Here is a 21,485-nt window from a genome sequence, read left to right as displayed (position 1 = left end):
AATAGTTTCACGGTTAAAGCAGGTATGATTACTTATGTTACATACTTTATGGTTAGGGTTACATTGATCAGTGTATTTAAAGGTACTTTGATCTGAAGTCGCTTCCCTGTTTAGCCACAAGAGGTCTCAACATGACGGTGTTTAAATGACCACACGCACCATGAGGATAATCTGCACTGGTCAAACTGGAATAAATGCTGCGGAGGATTAATCTGAGAGAACCAGGTGGGACACGGAGTTAATCACATTATCATGTGAATTAACTTGTGTCCTCTTAAACAGCCAGGTGTCTCAGTGCTGAGCAGCAGCTGCGTTCGCTGTGAATCATATGAACTGATCTCCTCCCAGTTATTGCTCAACACATTAGGAAACACGCCAGCTTTCAAAAGATCCGCGTGAAGGAAGTTGCAACATGTGCTGAAGTCTCCACAGAAGAGGGAAGTCAGAGCCGGGAGGACGCGTCTGAAGGTCAGAGCCATGGTGTCTCTACAGCGCTTTCATGTGACCTGAGGAGGAAGGACGAGAGGAACAGCAAGACTTGTCGGTGAGTTGTCGGTCTCGAACCCTTTGAACTGAGAGGTGGGATCATTTGAACACATGTAGGATCATGACGTCATGTTGTTGGCTGTGACGTCGTCTGCTCCACATCTGGACTCTGTTAAGTTCTGGATCAATACGTCAGCGTCCAGTCAACCAAGCTGGACTTTAGGTCAAACAAGTCAATGCATGCAGTCAGGTTTCTCCTTTATCCTCCTGTGTTCATCAGTAACTTTACAGATTCTAACCATTTGATCCACTTTGTTTTTTCCACATTTACGCAATTTATCCCAAAAACTTACAACTTATTGGATTCTCTGAAAAATGTAGTTAAAAGTCATCAAACAGCTGTTATCTGTAGACATAGTGAACCTCTAATCACAAGTCAGGCTCTCTTAGACCTGATCCACACGTCCTCTCCCGGTCTCAGTGAGCGACCTCACTTAGACCTGATCCACACGTCCTCTCCCGGTCTCAGTGAGCGACCTCACTTAGACCTGATCCACATGTCCTCTCCCGGTCTCAGTGAGCAACACTTTACAACACTCATCCCTCCTCCCTACGTTGTTCATGGAGGAGAGATGGATCTAATCAATCACCTCGTATACGAGATAACCCTGAAAACAAAATAAAACACGTCATTAGGTCAAATAACCGTCAGTTGATGATTTCTGACATAAAAATGGTTTTGATTGTTTAAACAGTATCAGTCCTGAGTTATCCAAAGAGTCAGAATCCTCGTGTATCAAACTACAGATTGTTCTCTGTAATGACGAAACACGTCTTCTGTTATTAGTTTCATCACCAACGACCATAAAGTCAGGTTCTGACCACAAAGAAGTTCCGATGTAAGAAAGAGAAAAACACGGTGGAAACATGTTGACGGTACGAGACGAGAACAGAGAACAGAGCACTCGTAGTCAGGAAGCGTGTTCTTAACGGCCACAATGTGGCTTTAAATGTTGACGTTTTCCCAGCATGCATCCTGCTACAGTGACATTTAATCAGGGACGAACTCGTCGCTGCATGAACGTGTCTTCTGGGGATTCCTCTGTCCAGGGGAAGCCCGGGTGTGGCTGCAGCCTTTGAAGTGGTTCTGCAAGAATTCCCCCCCCCCCCCGAGTCAGCTCAATGTGTAAACGATGGGAACCAAAAGCTGGAGAAGTAGAGCTCCATCTGAGTCTTTAGGTTTCTTTAGTTCTCTGAAGGATGAGATTGTGGACGTTTTTATCAGATAGTTGGTAATAAAAGAAAGAAAATATGGATTATTATACTAAACTAAAAGCATAACTCAGTGGACGTATCTCAGAACAATATATTCTCTCGGCAATTGAGATGAAAAGCACAGATTTTCAGTTATATCCTGAGAAAAAGATTGTTATTATCTGTAAACTCATATCTCATATTCATGGACTACTTTATTGTCTTTATACAAACCCTGTAGAGAAACAAGTCCAGTATTAAATGTGTTATGAAGACACAGAGGTTGAACATCCTGTAAACTAGTTGATTAGGCTGATAAATATTCACTCATGTGGATTTAAAGACTTCCTGTGTCTAAAGCTCTTAAATGAATTGTCCTTCTTTATATAATCCACAGACAGGTTTATAGTTACAAGTTACAGAAACTCAGAGGTGCACGACCAAGCACCACGGCCATACGTCATGTTCTGCTTTGCCGGCTCGTTGAGCATGCTGGCTGTGACCTTTCATATCTATCTGACCCATGTGTTGATGATAACGCCTCTTCATGTTGCTCTCAACGTGCTCCAGATTGATGCATTCATTTAAAATGTGCATCATGTTCTTCTGCTGGAACACGGCCCCCAACATTAAACTCACCTCTTTAAACCTGCTGTTAACCTGTGAATGTCTGTTTTTTGTGCTGTTCCTTATTGTCATTGATTTTGTTTATATTGTAATTACTTCTGTTGTTTCTGTTTTTTACCATGTAAAGTGTCTTTGAGTACCCTTTAAAGCGCTATACAAATAAAATGTATTATTATTATCATTATTAATAAAAGGGTCTGAGGTCCACCCAACACAGTCTCACTAAGTCCTGTGGAAACACTTTTTATATTTCTATATTTGTTGTTCTGTAAACTAAACTTCAGTGATAACTGTGTGCTGTTGTGTCTAAACTTTGGTTTATGTCACAACATAAGGTTTAAGTTACTCTATGTGAGATACTTTGGAAGGTTTTCTTTAGTGTGTTGAGAGGCAGACGGCTGAGAGGTGCAGTGAGAACCTCCCTCTCTGAGTTCTCTGTGCCTTCGTCTACAGAAGTGAGGCAGAGCCGCTGAGTCACCGGCTGAGCTGTGAGGTCCAGACTCCACTCTGCACAGCGAGGGTCAGAGGTGTTCCTCTGGTAGCTCCGCTCCGTCTGCTCCCTCAGCCTCCTTCCTCCGTCCATGTCGGTGCCTCTGAGTTGCTTTCTCCGAGGTGAGTCAATATCTATTTTCTGCTCACTTTTATTATCAGAAGACACGAGTTACACGTCTCAGATCAGCTCCGTATTGAGTTGCCCTGTTATATCAGGGTTGCTCAACCTTTAAGCAACGCACCGTTAAGCGTTGCACGTTAACTGCTGTAGAGAAGTGTGTTGTAACTCTAACCACAGAAGAAGACACACTTCTTTTCACACATTAGAGGCACCTTCTGTTTGTAATGTGTTGGTATTGTTACCACATTTCATATTGTGTAAAAACATCTTGTCAATAATATCTTACGTAGTCATATCTTATGCATATTCATTTTATGTTCTTTGTAATATTGTGAAGTTTTAATATTTTATAGTTTGAGGCTTCGGATGAGCCCCGTTGGCTTTGTGCCTCTTCCTGCTCTGTGATATCACTTATCTCTGTTATGTTTGATTATTTTATGCTTTAAATTGTGCAAAATTAATAAACTACACGAGATAAACAAAACTAAACCTTCTGTATCCAATAAAGAGTAAAGCTATTATATTAAGCTATTCGGTAATATTGATGCTTGAATTCATGTTTGCACTGCAAGTTGAGTCAAAGGTTCAGGGATCAACGGGCTTTACTTTCTGCTTGTGTGGTTTAAACGTGAACACTGTGCAGATGTGTGCAGATGTGTGCTTTATGAGTGAGTTCCAGACGCCCTCGTTTTACACCAGAAAGTAAATGTGTGTGTGTGTGTGTGTGTGTGTTAGACTTTGATATCTGTGGGTTTTATTGATGAGTAAATTCCTAACTGAGGTCTGGTTAGCGATGCACACGTATTAGAATGACTTTATTCTATTTACTCTGTGTCTCTGTGTCTCCTGCTCTCCTTGGTGCAGCGCTGCAGTTTGTTTAAAGGGTTAAATTGTTTTGTCGGGTCAAAATAAATGATTTTAAATTGATTTATTGCTGCTAGTAAAAGCCTTCTGAGGTGGAATGCCACCGTCTGTGCGGTGCGTTGTTAATGCTGCTGCAGCAGCTCATGATTCATCTCAGTGTAGTTGCACATTAAAAACAATCAGAACCACGGTGGAAAGAAGGTGAAGAAACCCGGCAGCAGTCTGGTGCAGCACCTCACCGCAAAGACCAAGAAGGGAAAAGCTGTTTGTCCCTGAGAGACAAACGTTGCCACTTCCCACTAGCTCCAGCGGTGTCCTCGGTGTGAAACATCAGCTGTGGTTAAGCTGCTCATATTCTCGTGCTCCGCTGTAGAGAGGGTGAATCCCATTGTCTTCCCTTTGTGCAGCTTAATGAGTCACGTAGTCGGAGAACCTCCCACGAGCTCAATGGCTCCAACTTAACCTTTGTCTCAGGATATTCCCACGTTGTTCTGTCTCTATCAGTCCGAGCTGAGGAGCGTTCACTGACTTCAGCGCCTCTTTAATTTAAGAGAGATTTTCTCAGACGTGGTTAAAAATAAACTGCTTTAGAGTTTTTCCTGAAGAATCACAAAAAGAGTTTGTTTCCAGCAGAGTGGAGTTGTATGAACGTAACGTATTGAATGAAGCCGTTCAGGGCGTGCCGGTCATCTCAACAAGTCACAGCTACTGAAAACGTCCACTGAGGACCTGCAGGTTTCAGTTCTCTCTCACCATCTAACATCACATCCTCTTCCCCTTCAAAGGAAACTAAAAGAAAAGCGCTTTATTTTGCTTAGCTCAGCACTTCTCCATCTCTCTAAGAACATGGATTATTAATCTGGACCCTGATTCACGAAGAAGATCTTTGTCTTATTTCAAGTCTCACATCATCAGAACAACCTGAAACCTAAATGTATGAGCAGCTTCACGTGTAGCTGTGTTATTAATAGTCAGTCATTCATCAAGTCAAAACTCTTTAGCATGTTCACGCTCACGCTCCTCCAGCGTCACCATCTGTTGATTTGTTTTTCATGATCTAGAGATCAATCAATCGGCCGATTAATCGATCTGCTGATCAAGAGAAAATTGATCTGCTACAACTTTGGTAATCGATTAAAACACAATAAAAACATTCTGTGATTTCAGCCTCACAAATCTGCAGATTCTCTTCATCACACGAGAAACTAAACTGAATATCTGTTGTTTTTGGACTTTTTATTTGATCAAAAAAAAGTAATTCTACTACTACGACTATTATTACTACCACTAACATTACTACTACTACGACTATTATTACTACCACTAACATTACTACTATTACTACTATTATTACTACCACTAACATTACTACTATTACTACTATTATTACTACCACTAACATTACTACTATTACTACTATTATTACTACCACTAACATTACTACTATTACTACTATTATTACTACCACTAACATTACTACTACTACGACTATTATTACTACCACTAACATTACTACTATTACGACTATTATTACTACCACTAACATTACTACTATTACTACTATTATTACTACCACTAACATTACTACTATTACTACTATTATTACTACCACTAACATTACTACTATTACTACTATTATTACTACCACTATCATTACTACTATTACGACTATTATTACTACCACTAACATTACTACTATTACTACTATTATTACTACCACTAACATTACTACTATTACTACTATTATTACTACCACTAACATTACTACTATTATTACTACCACCACTATTAGAATTGTTATTTTTTAAACAAAACAATAAATCAATTAACTAACTGTAATTAATCAAACAGCACTAATAGTGAAATAACTGATAGTTGCAGCAACGATATCAGTGAAATGTGCATTTCTTTGGGCTTCAGACTGTTGATCATCGTTGACGATTGAGCAACAACTTGTTTTGGGCTATTTGCTAAATGTTCCACAAAGACAACGTTGATTAAATCGAAGCAATCTTTAAATAAGAGAGAGGAGTCCGTGTGGGCGCCGTGTTTACTGTGACGCTGCTCTGCTGCTGTGTTACAGCTTGTTAGTGAGTGTTTGGAGGGACAGGAGGTGAGAGGACACTGAGCTGCGGCCTCACGTTTGTCTCGTCATTGTCAGTAAATCACGAGGGAATCTCCAAGTTGATATGTTGACTCATATCAGGACTCGGTGTGACACAAATCACTGCTATCGCTGCTTCACACGTCCTCGTGTTTCTTTCCAGTTTGACCGTTAATTACGAGGATTTGCAAGTTTAAACTGTACATGTTTGTTTCATATTTTTATACTCGAGCTAGGTTATTACATTAGATGAAATGAATCTGCAGCGAGAGGAAAGGCAACAGTAAACATAAGGTGAGGTTGACAGTAGAAACCTGTTGTTTGATTAGTGCATGCTGTCAGCACTTTGGACCGCTGTCCCACTGACAGATGGACAAAGTTCGCACAACTGAGCAGATTTGTAGTTGAACAAACTCCGCCACCACTCAGCTGTGTGCAAACAGAAACAAATGGACGCTTGTTCCTCTCTCTCCGTGACAACAAACATTAACAAACATTGCACAAATTCGTTCAGTTAGTGAGGCTCCGCTTCCCAAAAGTGTCCGTCTGCTTTCCTACGTCACTGCCTTCAATCTCAGGTTACAACACATCACTCAGTCACCTGAAGTATGTTTCAAACACAGAAAGCAGCTTCTAGCTAAGCTTTGTGGAGCAGTTATTGCTTCAATAACATTGATTCAAATGTGCCACATTTCCCAGCAGCCTTTGCTCACAAACACACTACTCACGATATTTACATCGACCTTTCATTTCTTCTGCTGATGTCAGAAAACAGAAGCTTCATCCCGGGTTGCTCCGGAGAAAAACAGCATCTGCTTCTGGTTTTGTGCAAAAATAATTCAACTTTTTCCTCCAAATCTGACACGGTGGCTCAACATAAGGTGCAGCAGCTGGGTCTCATTTCAGAATCTGGATCCTTTGAAGACGACATATTTTAAACCAAGCGTGCTCACACAGCTGCTCCCATTGCTAACACAACTTTAAATGAAAACCCCAAAAGAAGCTGGATATTTTCTAGCACACGTTACTAATCTCCTGATGATCCAAGCTGTGGAAGCCAATGAAGCTTCCAGAATCAAGGGCGGAGTCAACCAATCAACATCACGCTGCATTGACCAATCAAATCCAAGCATGCACTCATTCCAGATTAATAACTTTATAATGTGAAAGGCGTGGTTCTACCGTTTACCAACCAGTTGTCCTGACAGACAGTAGAGTGATTGCTGATATCTTCTACTGGAGTCGGATCAGACCTCAGAGCTGTTCTCTCTGTGGTGTGGCCTAAAGTTTATATCAAGTTATAATTCTGAAGCACGGACTGTGACGGTATATATGACAGTATTTGCCTTCCTAATACTCATTTTGACTGAGTAGAGCTTGAACGCACCACGCAAGTCAATGCAACCTCCATTAACATTCGCTGTTTAGCTACAGTTAGTCTGAACAGCGTGCATACGAAGGAGTTAAGATTCATACAGGTGTACTTTCTATACCTTTTATACCCCCCACCCTGAACCAGGTCCTTCAGAGGATCAGACCCTGAACTTGGGAAAAGCTTAGAAGCTGATTAACAGGATGTCAGTCCTTGATGTGACGGCTTCGTGTTCTTCCAATAACAGAACTGCACATGTTCAAGTTGCAATGCCAGAGTTGGCAGCCTCGAGGTTAACAAAGCAGGCCTGGTTATAAAAAGACACAAGATCAACACTGCAGTATTGGCGGCGGCAACGTCTTTTTTTTGGTTCAGCAGTTTCCTGCCAGGAAGCCATGTGTCCATCGGGCTGCTGTCTGCAGAGCAGCAGTGATATGTGAGGGAGACGCTCAGATAAAGTGCTGCTGAGAGAGAAACCTTTGAGATGACGAGTGGGACATAAGTGTGCTGCCCAATACATCAGAAACGGTTTATGTGTATATGTATATATATATATATATATAAATGCTGCTGTAGCAGAAAAAATGTCCCCTTTGCAGGATTAATGAAATAACTATCTATCCATCCATCCATTTCTCCCTCCCTCTCTCTCTCTCTATATATCCATCTATCAATCTCTCCATCTATCTATCTATTCATCTATCTATCTATTCATCTATCTATCTATTGAGAGAAAAATAAAATCAGAGCGCACCACGGTTGTTCTTCCATCTCTTGGTAAAGAAAAGACAGCGTGTGACTCACCGCTCAACACATTACAACCACCAACGCCTCCAGGCCTCCAGTATTGAGGGAAAGCGGTTAAACGTTTCTCGTGTGGCTCGGTGTCGTTCACCTCGTGTGCTACTCCCACGTCACTGTTCAGGCCACCAACCAACCGGCTGAGCTCTTCCCACGCTCCCCTGTCCTGTCTGGGCTTGTCCCGGAGTGGAGCTCTGCTGCCTGAGACTCTGACAGTCCGGTCAGTGCGTCTCGACAAGAAACACTCGTCCTCCAGCTTCTGGAAGCTACAACAGGCAACTATTCTAAATACATGTTTTATTAAGTTGAGATTTACTTGAATACCGCTGTTTCTGGATTAACCCTTTCAGTGTTTCTAGGCTTTAACACCAAGCAAGGTAAAATATTCCTCAATCTTTTCTAATGCTTTTTGTTTTTTATATTTCGTTGGTAAGACTTAGAAAACACTAAATATTTGATAAGTCAATAAACAGAAATGATGATAAACAATAAATCTTGTAAATTGCTTCTCAAGAAAATATGTCAAACGTTAGCTGGAACCAGCTAAGTTATGTTTGATGCATTTCCCATTCTTTCAATATAATTCTGACTTGTAATGGCTCGTTTTTAGACTAAACACAAGCAATTTGAAGACATCACCTTTAAGAAAATATGACATTTTATAGACAGACTATTGAAAAAGTGACCACAGCATATTTAGAGAATAGATATGTGATCTTTGCATGATTTGAAAAGCTAAACTACTAATATTGTACGTGTATTTTGGTATTTTATGTCCATAATGTACTAAATGAACATCATGCTGTATAGAAGAAGACTTGAAACTAGAGATTGAGACCATAAACTCATGTTTACAATGTTTACTGAGGTAATAAATCAAGAGAGAAGTAGAGTCATTTTCTCATAGACTTCTATACAACCAGAGGAGTCGCCCCCTGGTGGACACTAGAGAGAATGCAGCTTCAACACATGAAGCTTTGGCTTCACTCTGCAGAATCACCTGGTTTGTACGACTGAGCCTCGGAGTTGATCTAAATATAAATAAAGGCTCAACTCAACTTTATTTGTGGTGTGAAAGATCAGAAAAATCAATATTACGTTGCTTTTTCCCGCCTTCTTTGTAAAAGTATTCACGACAAAAACAAAATAGTTTGAATAAATATATTGTCGTGCAAATTAAAAAAACGTTTTCACAAGCTCTTTGTGACACCGAAGAACATTAAATACCAGAAGCATTGAAGTGCTTCATGAACTGATGCTGCAGGATGACAGTCTGTCTGTTGAGAACTTCAGCAGAAGTCAAATAGAACAGCAGCTCACTGTATCTCATGGTTCAGACTAGATGAAGTGAACTGGGGGCGAGACTGTGGCTAAGTGGATAGCAGGGCTGTCTTTCAATCAGAGGGTCGGCGGTTCGATCTCCGGCTCTGCTAGTCGCATGTTGATGTGTCCTTGAGCAAGACACTTAACCCCACTAGAATCTGAATTGTAAGTCGCTTCGGATAAAAGCGAAAAAAAAAAAAAAAATGACTGTAATAGCTGCAGGTGAGAAAAGGAAGGTTTCAGGTTACTGTCCGTGCAGAAGGCGACGCTGATCTAAACAGGTTGGTGGTGAGAAGACAAACCACAACTCTACTGAAGTCCAAACTCTCTGCAGCTAAACCACCGATTCATTTGTGTCTGCGTCTCTCCGGCAGCGAGGCTTCCTGTAGATGAAGGTGCAGATAGTTTACCATCTTTCTCACACAGTCTCTGTGGCTTCTGTTTTCTTGTTAATTCTTCCGTTTTTCAGAGAACGTTTGTGGCGGCACACGAACTACGAAGCAACAAGAGTTTGAACTTTGGAAACATTTAAAACCCAAGTTTCTCCCTTAAATATCCCCTGAATTATCTTTAAAACAATTGGAAAATACATAAATATATTCTGTGTGTTTGTTCCAACACTCGTCATGCTAAATATGGAGCAAAATGCCAGATTTCATGTTTGCACCGTCCTGTGAAGTCTAAATATTCTGGATGTCTTGTGCATCATTTCTATGAACATTTCCCCAAAACAAAATGAAGGCTTCATATGTTTAAAAGATGTTTGGCTCCACAAGATCAGCTTGTAATAATGGATCTGCTGATGCACCGTTACACACCTGTGATGCCAGATGTGACATTTGTACAATGATCAGAAGTCTATAAACAGCTTTAGCTGCTGAACAACGTGGAGAGATGCGTCAGCGCTACGTGCAGTGAAGAGGCTGCACTGTGAATGCATGCGGTGAAAGATGTGGAGAGATCAGATCAGCTGTTATCTGATAAAGACGAGGAAGCTTATCTGAATGTGGCCAGACACCCTTCACACTTCACATCTAACCAGCAGGTCATGAATAGGTTCACCTTCACACTGCAGGGCCATAACCACCGCTTTCTTTAATTACATTTTCATAAACAAAGCCGACACGTGCTCTGTGGTTTATGTTTGTGCACGTGTCTCTAATCCCGACCAACTTCATGGAAACTAACTTATGTGTTTTCCAGGCTGCATTTATAGAAGAACCTATGAAAAATAATGTGCCATCTTCTCTTGAAACCTAACTACGTAGTTTCCCGTGAAGACAGAAGTCATTTGTAACGGGCAGAAATCACCACGTGTTGCTGCCGTTGGCATGAAAACGCACGAGAAACGATGAGGAACGTTTTGTTAGACATCATACGAACCGTTGATGTTTTCAAGGTTCCTTCCAGTATATTTACCAGTTTATGTCAAACTCTTCAGTGCGTAGCGGTAAAAGACAAACTCTATGCATTTTTCCCCTCAAACATCCATTTCTTTGTTTTTATGTGAACATACCCATCATGCATCACACTCCTGCAGGGTTCTGGTTGATGTCTGTTTGACATTGACTACATTTTGAATCTAATGGTCCTTTATAACTACGTTAAGTCGTTCACGAGCTTCAGATCAGGTTGCCAAACCTCTGCTGGACAGTAAGACGTGTGACATCATGGATGAGGATGAATTACGTGTCTTTGAGAAATACTTTCACTGTGGGAGTTGAGTTTAACTGAGTCAATCCACACCCAGATACGTCTGTGCCTGTCTCCAGCTTTAGTCACAGACTTTAACTACAGTCCATCCAGATGACTGGACGTACATGAAGCTGATGTTACTGGTGCTGGCTGGTCATCAGATGAGTGAGCAGTTCTGGTAATCGGCAAAAGCAATAATAAAGTTTTCTCTGGAAAGCTCACCATGAAATGGCACTTTCTCCTGAATATGGTCATTGAATATCAAATACATATCGAATCTCTGTAGCACCAAAGAACAGTTAAAAGGTACCGACAAACATTTCTATATTCATAGTAGTAGTAAACCAAACTGTCAAAGAATACCCAGACCTCACTATAGGTGGAGGTGATGGCCTGAACCTGACCTCAGCAGTGTTGTGGTAAAACAAGAATGTTAATGTGACCGGTGCTGCTCATCACAATGGAGCCGCCTGATGTTACCAGACTCAAAGACCTGGAGTCAAGTCAGAAACTGCCCCACAGCCCCTCTAGTAGCTGAACAAGTGGGAGACAAACAGGAAACGCGTCTCTCCTGAGGGTTCGTTCAGCGCTCATTCATAGAGCCAAGTCTAGGAAGGCTCACTTGCGTAACAGCAGTGTTCAGGAATGCTGGGCCTCCTTCCAGCTCCGCAGCGTTAAGCAGCGTTCTGTAAGACGTTTCTGCACCAGTGACTCCTGAAATACCAGAGCATTGCTCATCTATGCCTGCGGGAGAGGGAGGGAGAGAGAGAGGGAGGGAGAGAGAGAGAGAGAGAGAGAGGGAGGGAGAGGGAGGGAGAGGGAGAGGGAGGACAGACGCAAGCTTTTAAATATTAGGGAAGATAAAGTTTGTCTTAAAGGGGAAAGAAAACTGGTTTGTTTTGCTGAGTATTGCTGTACTTGAAAGCCTCTCGTGACCTCTCAGTGTTCCAGTAAGTCCTTTCTCTAGTAGCACTTCCCACCCTGGCTTCTTGTGTGTGTTCATCTCTAACTGTTGGTTGAATGTGTGTTTTTCAGCCATGGGCCAGCAATCAGCACCGGGAGCCGTTGTGTTTCTCCTCGGCCTGTTTGGGATCTGTGCAGGATTTGAACAAGGTGAGCCAAAATAACTACATAAATACAACCAGAGCTCTGGAACATACCTACATACTGCGCACACTAAGTCCAACGTCTGCCTCCAGTCTGTACAGAAGCATGTTACCGCCCCCCTCTGGCCACTGGTGTAACTGCAGTGACGTGGTGTTTCTGTTATACACAGAATTCCAGATGAAATGCTTCATGGTGCAGCTATAATGGCACATTACCAATTATATTTTATTTAATATATTTTGAGAGGGTGGAGATTTTTGGGACAGTTGTTTTCATTCATTTAAACGGTGCTATGAACTGTTAGGGTAGCGTACAGTTCAATGTCAGCACTCAAGCCTCAACATACTGCAAACAACACTGTTCGGGCAATAAAGAATGCAGCCTGGTCCGCATCTGATCAGGGCCTTAAAGTTTCCTCTTAAATCATATTAAAGTTAAGCACTTTGAGTTTTCTTGTCATGAATTGTGCTACATAAACACAATTGCCAAACAATTAACAAAGTAAATGACCGATCCATTTGTGTTTCAGAGAACTGTACCAACTACGACCTCCAGTTCGAGCGGGTCTTCTCTGTTCCCGGGGACACGGCGATGCTGAATAGCACCTTGGTGTCTCCGGACGTCTTCGACTTCACGGCCGTCCCTTACAACATCACCTGGTACGACTCCAAGACGGGCCGAGAGATGGCCGACCAGAGCGAGCGGATCCTGGTGAACGGGGAGACGCTGTGGTTCCTTAAGTTACAGATGGACGACTCTGGAGAATATGTGAGCATCCTGAGGTACGGCAGCATCAGTAGAGAATAGAAAACATCAACAGAAGGTGAAAGAAACTGTTTGTCTTCCTAAGAAACAAAAGAAACTTTCAAAGACGACACATTGTGTTTGTAGGCTGCAGAAAACACTGAGAATCTGAAGCCGTTGCTGCACGAACAAAGAGAAGAAAAACCGGCTAATTCTCGTCTTTATATTCACCAGAACTCCGTCTCGGTGCTACCGGCAGGCCACCAAGCTGGTGGTGGAGCTGCCGGTTCCTGAAGAGTGCGGACGGCCGAGGAAAGCTATTCAATCACTGACCAACATGGTCACCGACATGCTGAGCTGCCCTCTGAAGGACTACATCGGTACACTGGACGGCTACAACATCACCTCCCACCTCACGTGGTACAGAGTGAGTAGTGATCACAACATTCATTTACATCAGTCCAGATGTTGTGGAGAAGTGTTTGCTGGACCAGATGTACACAGACGTAACAATCAGGGGAAAACTGGCATAGATGGGAATTTCACACCACACTCTGAATCAGAGACGGCAAGTTTAATTGAAGCAAAATGCATCAGTACATCCAGCAGGTATAACATACAACATTGTGCACATTAAAAAGGATGATATTTCATATATAGATTCAAGTTACATTAATAGAAGATTTGATGAATTTGAATTATGTACTGCTACTATTCCAACTTGCTCTCTTCTTTCAGTTGACAACTTTCTTTAAGTCTAATCTTTATCTGTTCAGCGTGGTGGCTGACTATAATTATGTCCATAATGTACTAAATGAACATCATGCTGTGTTGAAGAAGACTTGAAACTAGAGATTGAGACCATAAACTCATGTTTACAATGTTTACTGAGGTAATAAATCAAGAGAGAAGTAGAGTCATTTTCTCATAGACTTCTATACAACCAGAGGAGTCGCCCCCTGGTGGACATTAGAGAGAATGCAGCTTTAACACATGAAGCTTTGACTTCACTCGACAGAACCGGAGGTCGCCGCCTGAGCTGAAGCAGAGGAGGATAAATTAGTAAAAAAGATTAGACGATCATCAAGATTGATCAGACTTGACCAATCAGAACCACGTGCCTGTCGACCATCATGAAGTAGTTATTACGTGTAGTCATTTTCTGTTTCCTCTCCTCATCTAGGGATGTGAACCCATCGTGGACGGGAAGGGCCGGTACACCTACTTAGATTCGGGCAAACTGAAGATCGACGGGGTGGAGCGTAACAACAACTCCTCCTACACCTGCACGCTCACCTTCACTCTCGGTGGCGTGACGGGATCCGTGTCAGAGACCATTGAGGCGTGGGTCTCAGGTTAGAACGGACATCGGTGTTATATTCTAACAGTGCACTTCACTTTTCTAAAAAACCATCAATATAGTGAGCAGCACAAATGATCTCAGCAGAATGTATTACAGGCTGTGAACAAGAGGTCAAAACATTCCCAAGACCAAACTAAACAAACGACAGACGGGAGCTAGTAACTCTCTGGTAGCGTTCTATTTACGGTATATTCCCGTGATTCGATAACCTCAACATCTGTATTTCATGTCTTTTCAGATAAGTACTCTTTGACTCCACAAGTCCACGAACCGGCCAATGACATAATCAAGGCACCGATGGGTGAGTCTCCGCCTGCAACAAACATCTCTTTAGCGAACACACAGTGCACATTAGCGGATGGAGGAACCGACTTGGCTTTTGATCGGACCAACATTTGCATTGTGTCGAAAAAACCACAGCTAGGAGAGCAAATTCCACCGTTAACCTTCCGTCAAATGGGAGGATAAAATGATTGTAGCAGCAGGAAGTGTACAGAGTAAAATCCTGTCTCACACTCACAGCTCATTTTCTATCAATTAATCTATCGACTGTTTCACCAACTAGTCGATTAATCTGAGGCCGAACTCTTTGTGGCTTCTAAACATTGATGTATTACAGTGCCTTGGTGCTCGATAAGCTGTTTTATCTTAATCAGACTTAACTTCTGACTGAAGCTCATCTTTTCACTGTAAGACACAAACAGTGCAATTTATTCTCGGTCTGAACACCAGCTAAGGTCTGAAGCTCCATCGGTTCATAGGTTCAGATAAACAGTTCTGCAGAGTATAATTGGTGTTAATTGTGTCTGCGTGTGTTTAGGGTCCAGTTTCATCAAGCGGTGCCGGGTGTTTGTGCCGTGTGTCGGGAGGCCGGATGTTTATGTCGTTTGGATGGAAGACCCCTATTCATTCATTCTCAATACCGAACCCGGCCGTATCTACACCTCCAAACCACGGTCAGCACCTTCACCTTCACTTTTGTTTTAACCTGCTGCTTTTGTTCACTTCAGTTACATGATGATGCCTTCAGGCTCTGCTCAGTGAACATGAGTACTGGCTGAAGGTACATTATAATGTTATCATGATGTGTTCACATGTCATCTGTAAAATGTAATTTTGGTGATAAACTTGAATAAATCCAGTAGTTTGAAGATGTTTTCACGTTAATATAAAATAGATATTAGAGATGAATTATGATGTTTAACTTCCTAACACGAGCTCTAAGCTCATTATTATACTTCATTAAAAATAATAATTACTAGATTTATTTTGTCGATAAATATATAATCTTTTATTTCCTTATCATTTAAAAATGACAAATTCTAAATTGTAAAATTACAATAACAAAGTGAAAGATAACATTTAGTATTTTGAGGGTTTATTGACTTCAGTGGTTGAAATGATTTTGAGGACGTTGGTAAATCCTTGTAGAACAGCTGCTCTAATCCAACAGAGATCTGTATCTGTTGATACGGATCATCAGTGATCAGTTATTAGTATCAGCGGCAAAAACACGTGATCAGAGATCTAAAAGTTCTATTTGCTCCCTTTTTTATTTTGTGCTGATCCGAACGGTGAGTTTTATGATCCGTTGCCGTACTACTGCCGTGATATTTAAATGTTTTGAGTTCTTTAATTTACTGTAGGTTCCTCTCTTTCCAGATGTAGTTATTTGATTAGAGGAGTCTGCTGCAGTACAACAGGCACAACAGAGGGAGAAGGAACACTTGTAGAATATTAAGTTATACGACACGTAACATGTTTTATGGTCCTTCTGTCCTCACCAGTTCGTGGAAACAGGATGGTCCCATTAAAGGTGTCTGGACGGAGCGGATGCTGATATTCTCTGAGCTGACCACGGAGGATTTCGAAAAAAACTTCACCTGTATGGCATATAGCTCCAGGGGCCCTAGCACTGGCTATTTCAGTCTGCTACCTGCAGGTAAACACACGGGGTAGAATCCTTTCAAAGTACAGAAAATCTGGTGTGCAAATTTTCACACATGACAACTCAGTCATCCGTGTTACCGTGTTCCCTTTTTTTGTCATTTAGGCACAATGACCTCCTAAATAATGCCCGTGTCTACTCAACTTAACAAAAACCTTTGCAGCCAGACGTTGTTCTGAAGGCCTATTATTCCATAACAACAGTCCAGACAAATGTCTCATTGGACCGAAACCCGACGGCCATTGCTTCGAACAATACAAACTCAGTACAAGTTGTTGTTGAGAAGATGTCAGCATGACGAGAGCAATGGCTCTATTTCTCTAAAGATAATGTTGAAAAGTTCTCTTTTGCAGCATTTCATTAAATATAATGATTAAAGGCATTTAAACAAAGTTGTGTGTTGGACTTTGAATCCCTGTTTTTACTGCAAATCTATATCGCCTCCAAATAACGGTCTCCATATCGGCCGATCCTCACTTTTTACTGCTTAAATTCAATGCTTTAATTGCTTGTGATATAATAAAGGAATAAGAAAGAATGAGGCGCAATCTTTTAACTCTCTCTCACACACACACGCACACACACACACACACACACACACACACACACACACACACACACACACACACACACTTGGGCCGAGTGGTAGAGCAACTTTTCAAGGTATATCGATGTATTTTCAAACGAGATATGTAGGATGAGACCGTTTATATCGACTTAGTTGTTACATAACAAGCCAGTGTTTGCATCTCCGTGCAACTCAACCCCTGCAAACTCTAATGTATGTCACCGACTCACTGAGTGACTCACTGGGTCAGAAAGCTGCAGAGTGATGAAGTTACAACGTCGGTCGTCGCTGCAAACAAGATTTAACCAGAGGTCTTTTGTTCTATTAAAATTGGTTTTAAAACTCCATAAAAGGGGCCACATGTATGACTTTTACGTGTTCCTGTTCATCAAACTGTAGGTTTTAACACTAGATGGCTCGTATCTAGAGAGGGTGGCCTCTTAAAATATCTTTGCATTTGGCTTGCAGTTGAATCAAACAGCAAATGCATGAAAAAACAACATAAAACCATAATAAATGCAGAGATATAGATATATATATATTGTGTATCGCCATTCAGCCTAAAGATACAGAAATACGATTTTTGGTCCATATTGCCCAACATTCACTCACACACGCACACACACACACACACACACGCACACACACACACACACACACACACACACACACACACACACGGTGCTGACATATTAAAAACGGTTTGTTTTACGTGTGATGTTCATCTCTACAGATCCCAACATCATACTCCCCATTGGATCGGTGCTCGGTGGTGTGATGGTTCTCTTCGTCGTCAGCGTCATCGTCTACTACATCTTTAAGGTCGACATCGTGCTGTGGTTCAGGAGAGCCTTTCCAGTCCTCTACAAAAACACAGGTAATACTTCACAGCAGGCGTGTACAAATACATACTTTGACACTCCATTCACAACGCTCCCAAGATGGAAAACCCCAGAGTGATGCTGCCAGTCAGTGCCACACACACACTTACATCACTTAAGCTTAAGCTCTACCCAGTACATGACCGCATGTGTCAACACTCAACAGTAAGAAGGGAAACAAGCTAACCACAGCGCTGCGTGCTGAGCTTCTGAGGAAATGTCGTCGGCTGCTTGATTATGAAACAGTGGAAGCTTCAACATGCAGGACTGTGTGTTCACATTGAGCCCATTGGAACAGTACCAAGGCCTCAAAATCTGGCTTCTACTCTCTGAACCCCAAAGCACTTTTTCGCTCCCGTCACATTTTTCTCTCTGTGTTGATTTTCACTATAAAAGTCCTGCTGTGCTCCTCTGTGGGAACAGAACCATCATGACTAGAAGTAGAGAGAACTAGAACATGTCTTTAGTGCAGAACAACACAGTCATGATGAAAAAAAAGAAATAAAACGCAAGTTGAATTTCTTTGATAATAGATTTTACAAAAACTGTAAAACACCAGAATCTATATATCCAACATGTGTTCAAGTGTTACCAGTGTGGAAAAAGAAATGTCGGCTCTACGTGTCATAATTTTAGGCTTCGTTTTGGTCGCTTTTTCTGATGGAAGCATGTGTTGTACATGATGTGTTCAAGGACTGTCGGAAAAAAAATCTTATGATAATGACTTGCTCTTCAATCCCGCTGGCTGGTTTTAGGGTTCAGAGGGTTAATGTACATAAAAGAATAAAATGACACGGCTGAATCTGACTTGCACCTTATTGTAAGAATAAAGCCATGTGTGCAGACTGAACCACCACAACAAACATCCTAAAAGAGCTCTTCTTCTTCTTCTTCTTCTTCTTTTTATCCTCAGATTTGGATGGAAAGTCGTATGACGCCTATGTGGTGTACCCACAGTCCTGTGCCGTCGGATTCAGTAAGGAAGTGGAGGAGTTTGCCCTCCACACACTTCCCCAAGTGCTGGAGAAGGCCTGCGCGTACAAACTCTTCATACCGGGCCGTGACTGCATGCCCGGGACGGGTAAGTCCTACACGACGGAGACGACTCTGCAGTGTTACTAGTGTTGACACGATAATAGAATAGTGATTCCAATACAATACCCTCCCTAAATATCTCCATACCGACACTGAAACAATACCATAGCAATAATCTAAAACAATAATAGACGACAGAACATGTGATTTAAAACTGTTCAAATGTAATAATAAATGAATGACATGGTACGCAGTAATCTGATTCCCTCTATACTGGAGTTTAAGTGATTTCTTTAATATTTAGCTTCATATTTGCAACCAGAGATCCTTATATTTAAGAATAAATATGATATGATCCACTTAGCTTGACCGTACGTAAGGGAGCCAGGAGGGACAACTGAGTGAGATTCAACTCTTCTTCTGGGAGAAACGTTACTAGTAAAGCTCATGTTTATTCTAATGCAACTCTGCTCTGTCTCTTCAGCCATCGTGGACTCAGTAGAGGAGAACGTACAAGCCAGTCGCCGCCTCCTCCTGCTCTACAACGCCTCCACTTTCCTCAGCAAAAGACACACAAGCAGCATAAGCAACAACAACAACATCATCTCCAAGAGCAGCGGCGGAGACGACGGTGAAAGCAGCACGAGTTTTGACGGCAGTGAAGAAGTCTATCCGGACACCAGACAGCAGCTGGAGTGTGTGACGGCGATGCACAGAGCGCTGGTGGAGGGATCTCTCAAGGTGAGAATAATGAATATTCACAGGCTGCATTAAGTCCGGTCACACTTTATGGTTCAACCCGGGGATGGCGGTTAAGTCCAGGCAGCTGTTCTTAGCAAACAGGCTCTCATAAAACCACTACCGCCCGGCACAAAGCAGACGACTCACTAAGTTAGCAAGATGTAGCTTCCTGAATCTGAGACGCACAAGCTATTTGATTCAAATAAGGTCCCGGTTCAAAAGTACCATTTGGATAAAGCACATCCAATAATAATAAATCACACAAAACTAATCATATGACAATAATAATAATAATAATAATACCGATCTCTGGACGGGCGAATACTGAATCTACTTCACATTTCTTTGGTTCCATTTCAGTTATTTCCAGCAGCTTGATTCTAATTGGAGCTCTGCTTCACAGGTGATTCTGGTGGAGCTGGAACAGATCTCCCCGGCTCAGCTGGCTCTCTTCCCAGAGTCCGTGCGTCACCTGAGGAAGAAGCAAGGCGCCGTGTGTTGGTGGAAGAACTTAAAGAGCTCGAGGACGAGAGAGGACAAAGAGAAAGGAGGACAGGACCTCTCCACCTCCTCCAGGTTCTGGAAGGAGATGAGGTATGGTATGCCCGTGAGGGGCAAGAGGGCGGCCGAGAAAACCGCCCTGCTGAACTTCTGACGAGGTTCTGGACCGGAGAGAGAAGCCGGTTTCTAAATGTGTCACTGACAATTCAGAAATACTGGTGAGAGATGGAGCCTGCTCCTAAAGCGAGTCGATCCCCATAGACGTCTATGTTCAACCTTTACGGCAGGAATGTTTACAGCCTGCTACAAAAAAATGTTTTGGTCTCTATAGCTAATATCCCTGTTCATGACAACTGCAACAGGTTGGAGTCAACCCGTTTAAATTATATGAAGTTGCTTAAAGTTGGGTTAATTGAGGGCGTGGCCTCTTTGAGTGACAGGTGGGCGTCGGCACAGGTCGCTAGCCGTCTGCTCCGCCGCCTCAGCTCCAGAGACGATCCACCTCTTTGACCATTTTTTGAGTTGGAAGGTGTCGTCAATGCCAAGATGGAGACAACCGGAGACACTTTGAGCCTCACAGCGGTTCTTCAGAAACCTCTGGCTCAACGTCTATGATCGTCACCAGAGGCTGTCAGGTACACGCTCAACAAGGCGCATTAAAAGGTTCTCTCAATGCAAATGTCACCTCAACGGGGAGCAAAATTAGAAGCTAAAGAAAGAGTCTAATTGTGCAACTTTTGCACCATGTGCATCATATGCTAATGAGGGATTAGGGTCACATCTGATGTGCAGACCATCACGACTCTCCTCAGTTTACCTGCATCACAATATGAAGTGTTGACATAAAGGTGGAGACTGAAGAATAATGTGGACAAAGAAAGACGGATCGAACCACACGAGTGACTGTACTTAATGTACATATGTATGATGAAACGTGTAAATACGTGTAACATAAAGAAAACAGAGAATCGTGAGAGGTCAAGCAAACTGTGAACTTTATATTAGATTACTGCCATTTATTTACAGTTATTGAACCACAGATCGTAAAAAAGAGCAACAGCCAAGGGAGGCAAATGTTTATCAAAAATGCATTTATTTATATACATTTCTATCTCATGCAACAAGGCAACGCAAAGTGTTAAAATGTTCTTAGCAGAATGCTAAAGCTTCCAAATGATTGTAGATGACTGTGGACTGTGATGCGCTTTACTATTCTGTCAATAAAATGGAAAAAGTTAAAAAATAAACGGATGTGGAACTCTTCTTTAATGTCTAAGTTGTGTCTTTCCTCACATTATGATTTTAATAACTTCTTCCTCTTTCTTTATCTTTACATTTGGCCCAATTGGATCCAGTTCATTTCTAAACAACATAGAAATTATCTTCCAAAGACTTAAATCTTTTAATATTTCTTTATCCGAGTTACATAATGTCATGTAGTAATACAGCGGCTAACAG

The 21,485-nt window shown here is 41.9% G+C and overlaps 1 protein-coding gene across 1 annotated transcript; it reads left to right on the top strand.

Moving 5' to 3' along the window:
• The first annotated feature begins 443 nt into the window (after positions 1–443).
• On the top strand, positions 444–21,274 carry LOC142971088 (interleukin-1 receptor type 1). Its single transcript, XM_076111697.1, has 13 exons — positions 444–544; positions 2,821–2,979; positions 12,175–12,252; positions 12,776–13,028; positions 13,225–13,417; positions 14,174–14,345; positions 14,592–14,654; positions 15,174–15,309; positions 16,141–16,295; positions 17,603–17,746; positions 18,664–18,831; positions 19,270–19,526; positions 19,930–21,274. The coding sequence occupies exons 2-13, from the start codon at positions 2,949–2,951 to the stop codon at positions 20,179–20,181; spliced, it is 1,902 nt and encodes a 633-aa protein (XP_075967812.1). The 5' UTR covers positions 444–544; positions 2,821–2,948; the 3' UTR covers positions 20,182–21,274.
• The last annotated feature ends 211 nt before the right edge of the window (positions 21,275–21,485 follow it).

This window comes from Anarhichas minor, unplaced genomic scaffold, assembly GCF_050575085.1.
Source record: "Anarhichas minor isolate MPS153535 unplaced genomic scaffold, ASM5057508v1 ptg000004l, whole genome shotgun sequence".
Taxonomy (NCBI): Eukaryota; Metazoa; Chordata; class Actinopteri; order Perciformes; family Anarhichadidae; genus Anarhichas; species Anarhichas minor.
Note: the sequence above shows the minus strand (reverse complement) of the source record. Positions and strands in the feature narration are given on the sequence as shown.